The 19,791-nt window shown below is 36.0% G+C and overlaps 2 protein-coding genes across 2 annotated transcripts in view; one reads left to right on the forward strand and one right to left on the reverse strand.

Annotated features, from left to right (window-relative positions):
- Positions 1–19,791, reverse strand: part of KrT95D (phosphofurin acidic cluster sorting protein KrT95D) — a 129,516-nt gene that overhangs the window by 15,299 nt on the left and 94,426 nt on the right. The window contains exon 19 of the mRNA XM_076503589.1: positions 4,864–5,087. Within this exon, the coding sequence (XP_076359704.1) occupies positions 4,864–5,087 (224 nt within the window). The remainder of the gene's footprint in view (positions 1–4,863; positions 5,088–19,791) is intronic.
- LOC143252040 (uncharacterized) lies at positions 16,544–17,676 on the forward strand. Its single transcript, XM_076503588.1, has 3 exons — positions 16,544–16,788; positions 17,024–17,151; positions 17,284–17,676. The coding sequence occupies exons 1-3, from the start codon at positions 16,724–16,726 to the stop codon at positions 17,517–17,519; spliced, it is 429 nt and encodes a 142-aa protein (XP_076359703.1). The 5' UTR covers positions 16,544–16,723; the 3' UTR covers positions 17,520–17,676.

Here is a 19,791-nt window from a genome sequence, read left to right on the forward strand (position 1 = left end):
CACTGGCAGAATTCCACCATCCTACTCTCAAATTAAGTGGTATTGTGCACTCTCAGGATGACAGGCCTCCTAGTGGCTACAAACTAGTAAGTGGAAAAGATTCCTCTAGAAAAAGGGAAGGAAAGTGCACTGAAGAGTCCAGAAGACCATAGGACTGGAGACAGTGCATGGGTGACCACAATAACATGTTTTAAAAACCAGAGCAATCATAGAGATGATCAACTAACACCTACCAGCACCTGAAATTGTACATCACATCCATTTTGGGAAGAGCATCAAATCCCATGTATCATCAGATTTGGGCAGTAATCCCTGCCTAGACTACTGATATTAGTCCATGAATGTATGGCCTGAGAGGAATATGTTATGTTCCATTGCATTTTGAAAAGCAGAGAGATCACATTGAGGGTTTAATTAACAAGCATCTGGAACTGTACAAAAAGTCGGCAGTTGGACAAGCCTCAACACCATGGGTCACTCGAGATGTTATATCATCACAGATCATACAATGTGGATTTCAGACTAAGTTTACCTGGAAAGGCAACATTCACTACAGAGTGGAATTAAAACATGCAAAAAAAAAAGACCCTCCAAGGAAACAAAAATGAATAAGGTACTTAACATTCACTGAGAAACAAAGGTGTAAAGGTGTGTGAAGTGTACTACATACCAGCACTGATATTTCCCTAAAGGGAAGACAAAAATGCAGAATACGGTAAGGTAATGGATCTGATGGAGAGAAACATGAACTAGATGACTATTTTCAGGAGAAAGGAAAAAAAAAGCAAAGTGGATCAATTGGCAAATCTAAACCATAAAGTAATGGGAGAAAGGTTGTGAAATAGATCAGGAATCCAAGGTATAAATAAGTGGTAACCATGGAAGGCAGCAGTGCATGTCATACCAACAGAAAGCCCTGACTTTCCAAATGAGGAGGTCGGTTATGGAAAGGTTATACAGGTGAGATATGAAAGGAAGGGAATAGATTGGAATGTAGAATAACCCTCTCAAGCAACCAAAGTATGAGGCATAAAATAAAAACCTAGACAGAGGAGAACATAGGAACTAGGAGACATAAACATGGCAGACATAAATTATGATACAAAACTGAACTACATCTCCATGCCAATATGAGCAAGAAACTGGATTTCAGGGAAGGCGATATAATGAACATGAAGAGAAAGATTTGACAGAAGAACAGCTAAGAGCATGCAGGACCACAATGAGATACCAATCCAGTAGTGAAGCAGGGTGAGGAGAATGTAGAAGAAACAAAATAACACAACTGCTGACCAGAAGACACAAGCATATTTGAAAAACTAAAATGTGGCAGATAAAGCCATTCACAGTCCAAAACAGGGAAACAAAAGACCTCTGTCAAAAAAACCAAGTAAAAATGGATGTGAGGTGAAAACATTACAATAAAAAAGATTATAACCATATCAGACAGACATACAATTGTACATGCACCACCTGTATTATTGGTAAACTACCATGGAGGAAGGACAGACAGGACAGGAATTTAAGGAAGTCATACGATGCAAAAGTCAGGCCTTTCTGGTGAAGGACTGAACAGATGACACTTGCCTGATTGTGGCTAATGTAGGAGTGTTGGAGATAAAGAAAAAGAAAGGAATGACACCAAAAGCTAGCACAGCAGTGGAAACCACATTTGAGCAAGTCAATATAAAGCCACCAACATAAAACAGCATAGGGTGGTTTACATTAAGTAAAAACCAAAGTAAAGAGGCAAAAGAAGAATATGCATATTGGTACTGACACATCCACTCCAAACTGAGAGCACCTACTGCATGGAACAGAAAATCAAGAATGGGGAAGTTGTGTATTACAATGATAGGCAAGAGCATATAAATCTAAGACATCTCACTGAACACACAACTCCTGAAAAACTTAAGCATCCAAAACCACTCTGTAGTTGGATTCTTGTATGGATGTGATAATCAATCCATGAGAATATTCAGGGCTCCTGGAAGTAGACATGCCAACAAAGTGATGTGATGGCTGTGGGCCCACTATAGAAGGTCCCTAGAGATGTACGAGACCACTGTAGAATTTTCAGAGTGTACCATCATCAACTGGCTTCAAACAGCCCATGGATGTTAGTTTGATATGGAGAGAGGATTTGGAAAAAGTCCATCTCCTGAAATTTCTTGAGTGTCAAGATATGATCCCAATCAGAAAGGGCATTCATAAAAAGATTACTTTTGGGACAAGGAAAGGGATGAGAAATACCCACAACTGTGTTGTCTCAATCCAACCCACATGCAAAATCAGCTTACAAGTAAGAAGGAGGGTGACATAAGCATCAAAGAGATCCTGAATAAGGCTTCATTGGTCTAAGAAAACCCACAAAGTATGATGCTTGTGGGTACATGCAAGAAGATGAAGAGTTTCCAGAGAAGTCTACACCCCCAAAAGAGAGATGGAACTTCTTATGCAATTTGAGAAGAAGAGAATATGCTGCATACATTACAAAGCCCTTAACTGAAGGGGAGGAAGGTAGGGCCCATTTGATCATGGAGTTGAAAAAATATGCAAAGATGAACAAAAATGTTTTTTGTGGGTGTAAAAGTATTTTTCTATCCTGAGAAACCAACCTACCTTGGTATCTTTCTGGAGAAGAAACTGAGTAGGGTAAATTCTTCATGTGAGGAGAGTAGAAATAACTAGTCATCTAAGTAATGGTGGAAACAAAAATCATTCACATGTATCAGACAAGCAAACTCCTAGACTACCCAAAAGAACTTATAGAACACTGAGGCAAGTCTGAAAAGAAGTGCCTCAAACAAACACACACACTTGATGAACAAAGGGGAAATACAAAATGAATGCAAGGGGTATGGGGAAATGAAGGGATGCATTCAACAATCCTAATCATTCAAAAAAAGGAGTGAATACCCCAATAAAGAACTAAAGATGACTCCACTGTGAAATTGGAAAATACTTAGAAATGGTTCAGGAACGACAAATAGATGATTGAGCACCAATTCCACATTATCTATGGAACAAAAGATAGATGAGAAGGACCATCTCATTAGATGGTACCCTTATGAAAGAAGTCCTGAACTGCCTCTGGCATAAAATGGGATCACTTGAATGGAAATAGAAGACCAGACCCTCTGAAGATTATTCTCAGAACCCAAATATCAACAATTACATACCATGAAACATGGAAGAGGTGAAGAAGTTTGGCCCATAGGCCTTGAACCAAGAACACAGTCACCAATGCTGGATTCCCTTAAAACAACATCTGACAGGGTCTCAATGGCAAATATCCAAAGCTCAGTAATCTGGAACTGACAAGGTAAAAGGGTATTAAAAAACAGGGGTCCAATTACCACAGAAGGATAAGTTACTCCAAATGCTATGAGGCTAAACAAGGGAAGTCGGAACAAAAGCAAAATTTTCCATAGTAGGTGGGTGGTGAAGGTAATGTAGTTGCTCCCCCAAAACAACTCACATGAGCCCCAATATCTAGAGAAGGAGGAAACAATAATGACCTTATCGCTCATTTCCGAGGAGGACAGGGGTAGAACCATAGAAAATAGGAAATAAGAGGAGGACATACCATACATGATTGATCAATTTCACAAAAGGTGAAGGAGGCCTGAAATGACACACATCTGAGAGGAAGATTCAGAAGGGAGAAGAAGGGTGTCCAAACCTACCTCTTCCCAACCAATCAAACCTTGAGAAAGTGTGATAGGACAATCTTCATTTTGTTCTTAATGTAGCAGGAAATTGAACAATTCCTGATGTCACTCCATGTGTCAACAACCTTGGTTCCAACCCTGCATAAGTAGTTGGGAAATCTGGTGCAGAAGCAAGAATAGTTGTAACCATGATCCTAACTGAAACTGTGAGTGCACAATTCTCAGAAGTGAAATAAGAGAGAAAAGAGGAAAAAAAGAAAAAAAACTTGTAACTCACTACCAGAATTACCAAAACAACAAATAACAAGTGTAACTGATTTAAAAGTGAAGTTGAAAGGTCAGTCAAACCCAAATAAAAACATTTCTGTACAATAACACTCCCAAACCCAGAAGTGATTAAAACCTGGATAACTAGAAGGGGTGCTAGTCATGATAGGGGTAAGTATCACACTTCTGTTGGTGAAGGATTATTGCATATTCATTTGCATGCTAGTATGCAGATAATATAAATGGCAGTAAGTGGGAGTTTCAAGGAAGTGAAAATTTGAACTGACAGAGGGTAGTACAAGTCAAGAAAACTGTTTTGAGTGGAGGTAAGATATCATATTGAAAAAAAAATATATATATATGTGGTTATTAGCATCAAAATATTGTACTTCATGATCACTCATGTTAGTGTAATATCGAACTAAAAAGTATAATAATTCATTAATTTACTCACAACTGCTATCAACAGGAAAGATTTATCTAGTGAAATTAGAATAAAGTTATTAAAATCAGAGATAATATCTATATGGTCTTAAAAGCCAAGAAGGGGTTATGATAAATATATCACTTAAGTATCTACTACTGTTAGTTAACATTTTACTTAATGGTACAGCTGTTGTCTTGTATGCACTTTTTTTGATACTTATAATAATTTAAACTTGAGATAAGTGGTAATGATTATAGTAAGATTGTTTGTCATAGTTTTTCTCACCTTTTAAAATAATATAAAAGTATAATCTATATACAAGAAGGTATGTCTAACAACCTTCAGTTTAAAATTAGATATTTAACAAGGGGAAAATTGAAAATATTATGGGTGTGATATCCTAATTGTGAACACTAACTGTAAACAGAATTTAATTAAGTTAGAATAAAGAATATGACAAGTATTAACATTTTAACACATTCTGGTATTACACACTTTTTTGTCTTTTCTCCTTTGTAACAAAATTCAGAGTTAATGAAGAGTTTCCACTTTCACCAGCATTAGGAAGACGGGAAATCTGCAGAGTTCGAAATGTGCTTTTCAAACTAAATTTATTGCTTTCTCCCTTCTTGCTTGATTCAGTACGATATGTGGTCCAGTAGTCTAGTTGCAAATCCATAGGTTCTCCACCTCCCACAGTCTGACTTGAAGGTGTTGTACTTGAAACATAGAAAACATGTACTAGGCAGTCAGTAAACTAACAGGAACAGTAATTTAAATATCACTTCCTGGTTTTTAGGCTGAGATTTGGTGTATAACATTTAAAATTAAAAATAGTGCACTTCCTCCAGAACACAATCAAATTTTTAAAATGCAGGTATTTTCACAACATAAACTGACAGCTAACTTTTCTATAACTTCTAAATCATTTCTGTAGTTAATCTCTTGACTAAAGGCAAGAATCTTAGAAGGTATGCTATTTAAATACTATTAAAGTAAGAAGCTCAAAAAGATTTCTTTAGGTTGTCCAGTTTTTGAACTTGATATAGTATTTAGAAATTATGTATAGCAATAATAATAAGCTAAATGCTTGTACATAAAATTGTATACTTGTGAACGCAAACTATTTTTATACACACACATGCATGCATACAATCACTGTTAATTAACTTTGAAATGATTACTGAAAAGAGGCTTAGCAATGTTTATTCTGAAACATTTTATAATCATGATTAAGTTATCTAAACGAATTTTTGTCATTACCAATAAAAACAATATTGTTAACAACAATATCCTATAATCCTATATTAATTCATGGTATGTATTTGTAAATTTGTTTCTTTGAGAAATCCTCCCACAGGTTTGAAGCTGGCAGGACCAACCTTGACAGAGCAGAACTGGGGTAGCCCAGTGAATGTCTTTATCTACATGTCATAACTCTCCTATCCTTATTTATTTGGGTACTAAGGGGAGCTAAAATGTCCTTGGTAGGTCATCCTGGTCTAGTAGTTTTACAGCATTGCAGATATTGAATGTGCCATCAGGTTTTGTTTTCCTAGACCCTCTGAAGATCCTGGAGAAAAATATTTTTAAACTGTGTTCATAATTCCATTTACAAGCTAGTGGGATCAAACTTGGCACAAATATGAAGGTATCACAGGCAGATGTTTCTGCATATGGAGTAGCTACAATGAAAGAGACTATCCAGTATATCGCAGCATCTGTGACTAATGATGGGGACCCTTTGAACCTTGCAGTGAAAAATGAGCATTTTTTGTCAGTTCCATTGAAGCTTACTGTTATACAAATGGAAGACTACATTAATTGTTATAGCAAAATAATGTTATTAACATTTTTGTAATACATCATATAACTTTCCAAATTTAGATAAAGAATGTACACACTACACCAAAAATAAATATGTTCATTCTGTTACCAAATTAAGCTGAATACCATAGAGGGTTAAACTCGAAAATCTGATCAATTTTACATTCAAAGTTCCATAATGCTTTGATTATACATTTTAGCAAACATCATTAAAAATATACAGTAATATCTCAAAAATTCACCTTAATTCAGGACAACAACTATTGTATAATAAAAGTGGAAGGCAATGTAAACAAAAAACAATTAGTATGCACAGACAATGATGCTTTCTTTAGATATGCATGTAAATAAAGAACAAATACAAATATTTTTCTTAAAGGAGGTTATATGAAACAACTGTGCATTATACTTCCTGCAAGTAGATGCAACAGTTTGAATTACTTCCTTTTAAAGATAATAGTACTTAAATTAAGTGTGTTTATAATTGTAAACAATAAGAGTATAATAACAGTAATTAGTTTAATGCTTTTAATAATCTTAGTGTAAATTATTTCAGGTACATTTTGCAAAGATGAATCAATGCAAGTTACTTTCTTGGTTCTTCCTATTAATTTGAATAAAAAAATTGAAATAGAAGTTCAGGAAACTTTTAAAGTTTCATTCTATTTATTTTCTAGTTAATTAAACTGAATATTTCTCAATATGGCTGGGGTGATTCATTAACAAACAGCAATACTGTTTATTGTCAAAAACCCATCAATTACTTAATTTTTTTCATTACAAAGATTTTAGTTAATTACTTCAATTCATACAAAAAACTAAGAAAGAAGCTATATCTACAACTACTTCAAATGATATTCAGCTTAATTCTATGTCATGGTCCTATACCACCAATATTATCTTCTAGAATTCATTTGCTTTTCAAAATCACAAACTACAATAGGCTTATTCACTATGCTGGGAATGGTTTCACACTCATTTTTTTGGTAATGCTCAATAATATAAATTGTTACTAGGCAACAAAACTACCATCTAATTTTCTTAGGCCAACTATGGTGTTCATGTTAAATGGTCAATATTCATCAGAATGGTTTGTTTTTATTCTTTATTTTTTGATAACTTTAGTCATAAAACAGCAAAATAGTTTAATTCAGAAGTTTGATGACACTGAGCTGTAGCCAAATGCAAAATAAAATTTAACAAGTAGTGTTTCAGCTAAGCCTTACATTACCATTTATGTATTGGGCCTAAAATTTTAAATTAGACTAAAAATAGAACTACTATTATTAACATCACAGAATCAGCACTTAAAAAGTTCAAGAGGTGAATAAATTGTATATTTAGTATTTTAACATACAAAGTACCTACTTGGTCTTGAAACATAAAGAAAAATACACATTTATGACTATGTACATGTGATACTCCCGATGGGAAGAAAAAATCCCACATTTCAGAGGGCCCCTCTTAACCTTCTCTTTAAAATAAGAATGCACACCTGTGCAATTATTATTTCTTCACCCCTTTGTAACTTATTATACTCTAGATTTCCTCATGAATTTTCAATTTCTCCATCATATGTAATGCTGACAATAACAAACAAAAATTACCATTACTAGCAATTCCATTATTGCAAAAGGTGCTTGTGTCATTAATTATGAGCACTATCGATTTACTTTTCAAATAGCAATGCCTCTTTGACACTCAATATAATTTTTAAGATGAAAGTGAAAAAAATGAAGCTGATTGTTAGCAAATAAGCACATTGATTTCCTACAGATAAATTAAAAAGTGAAATAATAAATCACTTAACATTTTCACCCTGTTGCCTTTTATTACTGTCTTTTCTCACTCTTTAACCTTCCTTATTCCTTATTTTACTGATTTTGTAAATGTCTTTTTTTTTACATATTTTTAATTTATATTTTTAATTTTTTATGCATTTTGGTGAGAATGTATTTTCTTGAAATAAAAAATGTTCTGAATTTTATGATTGTTATTATAATTTCTTTTGCTCCTTAAATTTTCCCAGTTAGTGTAAATTCCATACGAATTCAAAATAATTTTTCTTTTTTCATTAATGGAAAGGATAGAAATTACAAAATTTTACTAGTCATTTTTTAAATTTTTCTCCCCAATTCAGAATCACACCTAGTATTTTAACAAATTAATACAAACTTCTAATACATTGCAAAATTGTCCATAGTTGTGTCTGCATGTGCAATCTGCAGTTGGTGGTTTGTGTATATATGTTAATTTAACAATTAGTCATTGGTATTGTTTAGTCTAAAACAAATCTTAAATGAGCTTAAACACATGTTATCTACTCCTTCAAAATCATCACTTGAAAACAGACCAAGTACCTAACCAATTTCAATAAAGCATGAATAACGGAATTCAGGTTATTTTGTTTTGCTTTTGTCAGTCAAAAGTTCATATGAGCTTTGTTGTATTGTTTTATACATACAGACTTTAAATAAAACTTATTTTATCATATCTTAGGCAGTGCACATCAAGTGACAAGGGGACAGCCTGTGCCCACTGCAGTTCCTGTAAACTGGACTTCATGATTTATTATGGTGACAGGAACAGCCTCACTAGACATACTCAGACCCCATCCCCAAATGGTCAGTTGGTTGGTTGATTTTGTGTTTTATGGCACAAATAAGCTTGGCTATCTGTGCCAAACATGTGGTAAAAAATTGAAATTAAAGTAAATTTAGTAAAATTCATAAAAGGAAGTTAAGGTAAAACAAAACAAATAAAAAAACATAGAATCAATGTTTACATCTAGTCTACAGAATTAAGAGAAAAACTACAGTAATACAAGTTGTAGAGGACTTTCTGTAGCATAACTGTAATTACTATAACTTGCCAGGAAGACTAACAGATAAGTACAAAAACCTTGTTGGCCTTTTCAATCTTGGTTTCGAATTATTTAACATTACAGCCATTTTCTATTTTCAAATCAGACTACATGTACTTTGATTCTTAAAAAGAAATCTCATTAAAAATGTCTAATGTGTAAATTAAAAAACTTAAATAGCATGATAAAAATTAATAGCCTTTAAAAAAGTAAAAACACTGCAAAGGTGGACAATGTCACCATCACCAATAACACTGTCTAACATTATGGACAAACCTTGGGACAGAACATGTTAAAAATGGTGCCATTGATGAGAGTCGTAACGATGGCAAGAAAGTAAAATTTGGCTAATTGTGACCTGAGTGTTACACAGGCTATACACTGGTGCATAAAGATGCAGATAAAAGAAAATGATGAGTTGAAAAACTGTGACCAATGCGTAGTCTAGTTAGAATAGCTTCCTCTTTCCGATCCTTACGGAAGCAACACGGCCAAGGTCCAATATATGGTTTTATTTGGAAAACCTTGTTTTCACGTTGCTCACTCCAAGTCGAGCCAACTAGCACAGAGCCAAGCTTTGAATACAGGACCATAGTCCATGTATGGAACAGGCACAGCGGTGATAGTGCCAGAGGAGATAGATTTAGCTGTGGTGTCGGCAACATGTCCCGTGAATACTAACGTGGCCCAGTATCCAGAAAAACTAGATAGAAGTAGATGTTAAAGAGAAATGGGCCAGTTGGTTTGGAATATCAGTGAGAACAGGGTGCAAACTAACATGAAGTGATTCAAAGAGCCAGTAGAGAACTAAGTGAGTCAGTATAAATAGTGCACTTTGAGTACTGCTTAGCTTCTACATGATTCAGAGAAAGAGAAATGGTGTACAGCTCAACAGTGAACACAGAAGCTGTAGAAGGGATTCTGCTCGCAACCACTGAACCACAAAAAACCATGGCAGATTCCACACAGTCACCTGATTTCAAACCATCTGTATAAATAGGAGAGGAAGGATGGTTCGAAAGATGTTCAGCAAATAACAGACAGTATTTCCAATCAGGAGTGTCTGCTTTTCTCAGATGAGTTAAAGATAGGTCACATTTGGGGATTGCAAGAAGCCATGGTGGGATGGTCTGATCAGTGGATACAGCAATGTTATCCAAAGACAGACCCAATTCATCTACAGTCATGTGAAAAAGTTAGGACACCCAATGAAAGCATGTGTATTTTTGTAACATTTTTGGATATATAGATAATCTCAATTTCAACAATACTGAGAGATTATATGAATATAACTAAACAATTAAAACTGAAAAAAAGACTTTTCAAGATCTTCTGTAAAAGTAATTATACAAAAAAGCATATTCTAACTGAGGAAGAGTCAGGACACCCCCAGATTTATTCCCACTTAAAATGGCTCAACTCACACACAGGTGTATCACACCAGGTGCACATGATTAAAAGATTGTTACTCAGCATTTTGAATGAGGCTTGCTCAATTGAAACCTCAGACATTTAGTTTTGTGTGCTCCTGACTGTTGAAGTGAGAGTGAGCACCATGGTGAGACCAAAAGAGCTGTCTGAGGCCTTCAGAAAGAAAATTGTAGCAGCTTATGAGTCTGGTAAAGGATTTAAAAAGATCCCAAAAGATTTTGAAATCAGCCATTCCACTGATTGAATTATTTGGACATCAGAACAGAGGATATGTTTGGTGTAAACCAAATACAGCATTCCAGGAAAAGAACCTCATACCAACTGTGAAGTATGGAGGTGGAAGTGTTGTGGTTTGGGGCTGCTTAGCTGCAGCAGAACCTGGACAGCTCACAATCATAGAATCCACCATGAATCCTACTGTGTATCAGAGGGTGCTCGAGGATCATGTGAGACCATCTGTATGAAAATTAAAGCTGAAGTGGAACTGGACCTTGCAACATGACAATGACCCAGAACATACCAGTACATCCACCAAGGACTGGCTGAAAACTAAGAAATGGAGAGTCCTGGAATGGCCAAGTCAAAGCCCAAATCTTAATCCCATTGAGATGCTGTAGGGTGACTTGAAACGAGCTGTACATGCAAGAAACCCCTTAAACATCTCACAGCTGAAAGAATTCTGCATTGAGGAGTTGGGCAAACTTTTTTCAGACCGATGTCAGAGACTGATAGATGGCTACAAGAAGCGTCTCACTGCAGTTATTTCAGCTAAAGGGGGTAACATTAGCTATTAGGGGATAGGGTGTCCTAACTTTTTCCTCAGTTAGAATATGCATTTTTGTAGAATTATATTTACAGAAGATCTTGAAAAGTCTTTTCTTCCATTTTAATTGTTTAGTTATATTCCAATAATCTCTCAGTATTATTGAAATTAAATATCTATATATCCAAAAATGTTACAAAAATACACAGGCTTTCATAGTGTGTCCTAACTTTTTCACATGACTGTAAGTGCATCTGGATATGAAGGCCAAAAGGAGAAATGGCAGATCTTCTGTTCTGAAAAAGCATAGCCCACCAAGGAATGAAAACACAGTTCCAGGTAGGATGCTTTTGTAAGGAATAAAGTTTTGAAGTATGTAGTAAAGACAGTTGCAAATGGTCAAAGATAAGTCCCAATAACTTTGTCTCGGGACCACAGGCAGCACAACTTTGTCGATACAGAGTTCAAGATCAGGGTGAATACCCTGTTCATGGCAAAAGTGCATGCAAATGGTCTTAGAGAGAGAGAAGTTAAAGCCGTTTGCCAAGGTCTACTTTAGCAAATGATTGAGAGCAGTCTGTAGCTTCCACTCAATAAACTTCATGTTCGATGACTGACATGAGATGTGAAAGTCGTCAACATGAAGCCCATTTGCAACAGTAAGAGGGAGTTGTTCAGTGATTGCATTAATATTTATACTGAAAAGTGTGACACTCAAAACACAGCCCTGAGGGACTCCAAGTTCCTGTAGAAAAGAACATGAAAGTATCAAACCAACACGAACTTGGAATCTCCTATCCATTAAAAAATTTTTAATAAAAATGGACAAATGACCACGTAACCTATATATATGCAGATCTCACAAAATGCCATACCTCCATATTGTATCATAAGTCTTCACAACATCAAAGAATATTGATACAAGATGTCATTTGAGAAAGGCTTCTCTGACTGATGTTTCAAGTCGAATCAGGTGGTCCACAGTGAAGCGCTGTCATTGGAACCCACACTGGGTGGATGAGAGGAGGAGGTTTGATTCAAGGAACCAAATGAGATAAGCATTAACCATCCTCTCAAAGGTCTTACAGAGACAGCTCATTAAAGCAATTGGACAATAGTTTGAAGGAATCTTGGGATCCTTTCCAGGCTTAGAGAAAGGTAGGACAATAGCCTGGCACCATGCATCAGGAAAAACATTCTCCTGCCAGATTTGGTTAAAACAATCAGAAGAATAGCAAGAGAAGCAGGAGCTAGATGGTACAGCATTTCATAGTGTACATCATCAGGTCCAACTCATGTAATGCCATACTGATGATTATAGTCACAGAGACAATCACCTCGAAAGGAAAGAGGTGATTACTCTGCCTTAGTCTTGATAGCTATGAAGGTGGAGGAAGAAGCAGAAGTGCTAGATACCTGGCAAAACCTTTCATCTAGAGTATCAGCATTGCTCTGGGTATCAGCTACTTCCTGGTCATCAGAGAGTAATATTGAGAGGGGAACAGAATTGTATTCCCTACTGACCTTTCAAATCTGGAACTGGTGGTAGAAGGTATGCTGGTTGTGAACTTAATCCAAGATTCCTTCTGGCTTTGACGTCTGACCGACTGAGCATGTGCATGGGCCTGCTGGAAAGCAATGCATTGCGAGAGTGTGGGATACCCACGAAAAGTATCCCAGGCCCATTTTTGAGCCTTCTGTGCCATGTGGCAAGTGGGATTCCACCATGGATGAGGATATCATGGAAAACATATTGAGGTTTTAGGAATACATTGAGCAGCTGCTTGTATAATAGAGTCAGTTACTGCTGCCACACAGTTGTTTACTGATGACTTACAGACGATGGTAGGATCAAATTCTGCGAGAGCAGTGAAAAGGACTAGTTTGCTTGATCCAGCTTCTACCTGGGCACATAGGTCGGGTGGCATCAACCATGGCCAGTCTCTCTCAGAATAGGAAAATAATCACTGATTCGTAGATTATTGTCAACCTTCCAAGAAAAATGGGAGAATAGTATAGGGGAGCAAATTGAGAGATCAGTAGCAGTAGAGGACTGACTAGGTGCATGAAAATAAGTAGGAGAACCAGTATTGAAAAGAGAAAGGTTGTGATCAGAGAGCATATGCTCTATGGAGTGACCCCTCTTATCAATATCAACACTGCCCCAGAGGGGATGATGTCCATTAAAGTTGCCAAGATTAAAAAGGGAGATGGCAACTGTTCAATGAGAGCATCAAGGTCTAATTGATCATATGTCTCTCCAGGTGACAGGTAGAGAGAAACAGTAATGGCATAACCCAAGGAAACACAGATGCCTATGGCCTCCAAGGATGTGTCAAGTGGGAAAGACAGAGTAGCACACGCTGATCAACCAACAGTGCCACCCCTCCATTTACTCGTCCATCACACAGCCTACCATTTCTGTACAAAGAAAACTGCCAAAAGGTGACTGTATCTGCAGGTTTCAGAAATATTTCCTGTAAGGAGAGACATACAGGATGGTAGGAAGCAATCAGTGTTTTAATGCCAACCAGATTAGAAGGTAAAACTCGACAGTTCCACTGTGTCAAGGTGGCCATTTTTATTTACATGTAGGTGAATTGGGTGGCAAATTCTTCTGTTTAGGACCACATCTTTTTTCTTTACTGTCTTTATTTGAGGGAGGTCTATCAACCTCCATGGAACCTGCCCTGGGTTGATTGGGCAGGTCTTTGCTGTTGGAAGAGGATTCCAGCAACTGAGGATGGAAACGAATGATTGTTTTGCATCTTGGAGTAGGAAAATAAGATGTACCTGAGGAAATGCCTATACTCAGAACCAAAGGAAGTGGATTTTGGGATTTGTGGGAATGTAGTAAGGAACAGAGATGGGTGTTGAAGTTGATTCATCTACTTTTTTTTAACCATGGAGGTCAAAAGACTTTTCATTTGTTTTGAGAATGATTCTTTGGGAGGCACAGAGAGAATCATCCCACTGTAGTAGTAGAATGAACTGCAGCAGTATATGTCCAAGATGATGTGGTGGACAGAAACTTTTGAGCCTCAGGAAAAGTAATGTAATGAATCGTTTTCAAATGCTGCACCTCTTTTTCTTCCAACCACTTTGGGCAAGAATGAAGGTAGGACTAGTGAGAGCCATTGCAATTGATGCAACGAGGGTCCATTTCACACTCATAGGCATTGTGGTCCTTGCCACTGCAAAGAGCACACATCAAGGAACCATGGTGTGACATCTCTGAGTGACTGAACTGCTGACACTGGAAACATTGGAGAGGGTTTGGAATGTATGGCCATATGCTGCAATTAAGATAACCTGCCTAAATGATGGCAGGTGGACGTGGTGATGTAAATGTCAGAATGAGGACAGTGGTTGGCATCATAATTCCATCTTTGCGAATGGATATACGCCTCACTGCAGAAACTCCTTGGGTGGAGAAACCAGTGAGAATCTCTGACTCGGAGATGTTCTTCAAATCCCTCTCAACAATAATTCCTTGTGATGATTTCAAAGTAGCATGAGGTGTAACCTCAATAGGTATATTCCCAATTGCCTTTCAATGCAAGAGGAGTTCACTGTGTTGGGGTGTGGAAGTTTCCACCAATACTTCACCAGATCGAAGCTTCTTTACTGACATTGGAGAGCTAGCAAGTCCCTCTAGTCTCTTCTAAATGAGAAAGGGAGACATTTGCTCTAAAGGTTTGTCTGAAAGTGAATGTAGTATAAGAAAATTATGCACAGCAGGTGTTACAGATGTTGAAGTTTGTTGCTTAGAATATTCAATACATGGTCGTTTACCTATGGACTGTTTATTCACTATTTTATTTAAGTTTTTATTTGGAGGATCCATAATAAAAAAAGGAATATTTTGGTGCCTACTGACCCCACTCATCATGGAGCCCTACGAGGGGATGCACTGCAATATCAAACAAGGACACTGCAACAGTGCCAGGGTTTTGTGAGCATTATACCCAAACATCAGCATCAGATACAATGCCCACAACACCTGTTGAGAACATCCAACACTGCTACTTGGTTGACCCTAGTCCAAGTGGACTAGCCAAATGACCCAAGGGGTGCCACACCAAGACTGCCCATCTACAGGAATTCTAGGCCAAAATGGTGTGTTAGGGTTGGACCCCTCAACCACCAGGATCCTCTCCTCTCCTTCACGGGTCGTTATGCATGGCAAACACGTGGGTAGATGTTTAGATGCAAGAGGAGATGAACTGAAAAAACAGAACCTTCACTGGGAGGTCGCCTCACCAAATACAGGAATCCACACCGAGGGTCCTCTAAACAGAAGCACAGTGCTGTGTCATCAACTTCATCAGTGGTGGAGAAAAAAACAACAGCTTTGGAAAAGAAATCTGAGAGATGAACTCCAATGTATTTAACTTTGGTTGTGTTTGTTTTGTTTGTTTTTTCTGAATTTTGCACAAAGCTACGCGAGGGCTATCTGTGCTAGCCGTCCCTAATTTAGCAGTGTAAGACTAGAGGGAAGGCAGCTGGTCATCACCACCCACTGCCAACTCTTGGGCTACTCTTTTACCAACGAATAGTGGAATTGACCGTCACATTATAATGCCCCCACGGCTGAAAGGGCGAGCATGTTTGGCGCAACGGGGATGCAAACCCGCGACCCTCAGATTACGAGTCGCACGCTTGCTTGCCATGCCGGGCCTAACTTTGGTTGTGTATGCCACCTTACCAACGTCTGCACACAAAAGGCTGTGAAGATACTTTCACTACCACTTGACAACCTCCAAGTTGATGTCTTCTTCCATTTTTTCATAGACAGATTAATTAAATATTCTCAGAGTTTGCAGTGAAGAAGAAAATGAAAGAGAAAATTAAAAGATTTCAAACTGCTTACATTTTAGCACACTAAGCGTAGAATGTTGTGCTGACAATAGGTGTATTTTTTCTTCAGTTCCAAGCACAAGGAAGAGTACAGCAGTTTTCAGGATTTCGCTGATACAGAGCCAATGAAGCTAGTGAAGCACTGTGGGACCAGGTGATTGTTCTTGGAGATATGTGTGAAGAGATTGTTTCAACTGTGGCCAGAACTGCATTCCTATTCCCAGAGACACCCAAACTCTGAGAATCCTGGCCGTGTAATGTGCTGTACCAAGTTTCTACCCGGTGAGATGTGGCTTTACTACATCTTTATGGATTTAATCCTTGCAGTTCTCAATGACATCAATGTTATGTTCCTGGTAAGATTAGATGTGAATAATTACATGAGAAATTGATAACTGATAAATTAATTTGTGTTATTTTTAATGTTTTTTTTTATTATTTTGGACTGGCAACACAATGGTTAACTTCCTGCACACTGAGATGATTCATCTACTGTGCAAACTGATGATCAGATTTGGCAATGCCAAAGATGTACAGAGAAAGAGGACATCACAAACGTTGACAAGTCAACAGACAACCAGCTGGATAATGACAAGATTGCCATTGATTGGATGACCAGAGAGTACCTCAAGGAATGTGATGAACTTTCCCTAGCTGCAGTAAGAAAATTCTTCAGGTATACATTTTAGTTTAGTGAAAAAGCAGCATTTATAATTTGAAAGTTTAAAGTATAACAGTATTAAATATAATTATTCAATGTATTTTATGTAGAAATCATTTTATCATAAAATATGTACAGCTGTTAATTTTCATAATTTTATTAAGTTTAAATAAAAATACATTGAATTTAAGTTAAAGATGTGTCATTATTTTTGTTACAGCAATTATAAATATGCTGTATTCTATTTCAGTTCTGAGAGGCAGTTTTACTGCACAGTAATGTCCACTGTGATAGAGAAGTTTCCATTCAAGAACATAGTACTACAGGCCATCTCATACTTGAATCCCAAAGCAAGAGACAAAATTATTCCAGAAGATTGTAAGCTTGAGTATTTTCTATTTTTGTTTTTGTTATAGTTTTTAATTAACAAAAGAAATATGAGCTACTATAAAAGTACTATAAAACTGGTATTTTTCAAGTATATGGAACCCTTTGATTTTTGTTTTACAGTTGCCAACCTATCTGATATATTTATGCTAGTCTTACCAGAACCAAAAGCCAGTCAAGTAAGAGACTGCATCCTTACTCTGAAAGCTGATCTCCATAAAACTGACAATCAGCATACCAACTTGACTAAATTCTGGAATTCAATGAAAAAGCTTGAGCTACCAGGTGGAAAGATGCAGTATGACCTTCACCAGAAGAGCAAGGTGATGCTGACTCTGAGAAGACATTTTCTATCCTGAGGAAGATCCAAACAAATTCCAGAGACAACGTAGATGAAAAGACCATTCATGGTCTCCTCAGTGTGAAGATTAACAACCATTGTGATTGTTTTGAGTTCACTCCAGGAACTGACATTGTTAGGGCTGCCAAGAGTTTTTGTATTACCAATAAAGACCAATGTGCAAATACATCTTGATTGATTAGTGTTACACTTGGAATTAGTGATCTGTGCTTATGAAATAGATATTGTGATATGCATGTTGACATGTGATAGATGTTATTATATTGTGATATGTATGTTGACTTGATATGTGATAGACATTATAGTGATATGTATGCTGACATGTAGATGTTATTATATTGTGATATGTATGTTGACATGTGATAGATGTTATTATATTGTGGTATGTATGTTGGCATGTGATAGATGTTATTATATTGTGATATGTATGTTGGCATGATAGATGTTATTATATTGTGATATGTATGTTGACATGTGATAGATGTTATATTGTGATATGTATGCACATGTGAGATGTTATATTGTGATATGTATGTTGACATGTGATAGATGTTATTATATTGTGATATGTATGTTGACTTGATATGTGATAGACATTATATTGTGATATGTATGCTGACATGCAATAGATGTTATTATATTGTGATATGTATGTTGACATGTGATAGATGTTATTATATTGTGGTATGTATGTTGGCATGTGATAGATGTTATTATATTGTGATATGTATGTTGGCATGTGATAGATGTTATTATATTGTGATATGTATGTTGACTTCACATGTGATAGATGTTATATTGTGATATGTATGCTGACATGTGATAGATGTTATATTGTGATATGTATGTTGACATGTGATAGATGTTATTATATTGTGATATGTATGTTGACTTCATATGTGATAGATGTTATATTGTGATATGTATGCTGACATGTGATAGATGTTATTATATTGTGATATGTATGTTGACATGTGATAGATGTTATTATATTGTGGTATGTATGTTGGCATGTGATAGATGTTATTATATTGTGATATGTATGTTGGCATGTGATAGATGTTATTATATTGTGATATGTATGTTGACTTCATATGTGATAGATGTTATATTGTGATATGTATGTTGACATGTGATAGATGTTATTATATTGTGATATGTATGTTGACTTCATATGTGATAGATGTTATATTGTGATATGTATGCTGACATGTGATAGATGTTATATTTCATGCACTCAATTTCTGTGTTTATTTAAAAACAAGAGGCATTATTTAAACAGTATATGGCTGGAATTTGGTAAAATTACAGCAAAGTATACACAAACACCTCTAAATTATTGCATTTTGTACTGAAAACACAAAGATAAAAAAAACCTCTTGATATAAAGTTCAATTTACTGATCAAAATTTTGAAACCTCCAGATTTCAGCAACAAATTTGGTATGTTATTAGTGAATATATTTTATCCTTTATACAGTCAAAAGCCTCAAGGGTGATATTTAAGCCTCTTTCAGACTGCATAAGTTCTTTTGTTCATGACAACATTTAATTTTTCTGTATAGTTTTTACTAAAAATGTGATTAGAGAATTACTTTGAGACTGATGAAACAGGTAAAAAGTAGGTGCATTTTGGAGGTACAGAAAATTCATTTTAATCAAATTCTCCAATTTTCATTAATTATTCAACAATAGTTTATCATAATTTTTATTGGCTTTTATACTTTAATTAATAAAAAATTAGGTATCAGATAAGTCACCTTAATAATAAGATTTTGATGATATTTTGGTAGTTTGTATGTTTATACTATGCTTTCTGTTTGTCACTCACAAACAATATAAATCATATAATGGAATTAAACCAACCACCAATAAAGTGAAATAAAACCATCGTTAAACCTTTTATACACTTTAAAATTAGACACTTGGCAATAAAAACAGTAGTGGAACAAAATACCTTAAAATATCACTTATTCTCATATAGGTTGAACCATTGTGGCACTTGTTTCAATGAAATTTTGAACTTAAACTATATAAACTTACCAAAAGTATACTGGTATAACTTCAATCTGCAAGGTGTATTACAGCTCTAATTGAGGAAATGAGAAATCTGACAGACAGTACACACGGTAACACAAAAGAGCATTAATATAGTAAACTTATCAAATACAACCCTAATACCAATGTAAGAAGAAATTTTAAATAAAGACCTAAAGTATGCAATAGCACACAAAAATGCTCCTACCTTAAAGTTCAAAGCTGGAACAGAAA

Source organism: Tachypleus tridentatus, chromosome 6, assembly GCF_004210375.1.
Source record: "Tachypleus tridentatus isolate NWPU-2018 chromosome 6, ASM421037v1, whole genome shotgun sequence".
In the NCBI taxonomy this organism is placed as follows: domain Eukaryota; kingdom Metazoa; phylum Arthropoda; class Merostomata; order Xiphosura; family Limulidae; genus Tachypleus; species Tachypleus tridentatus.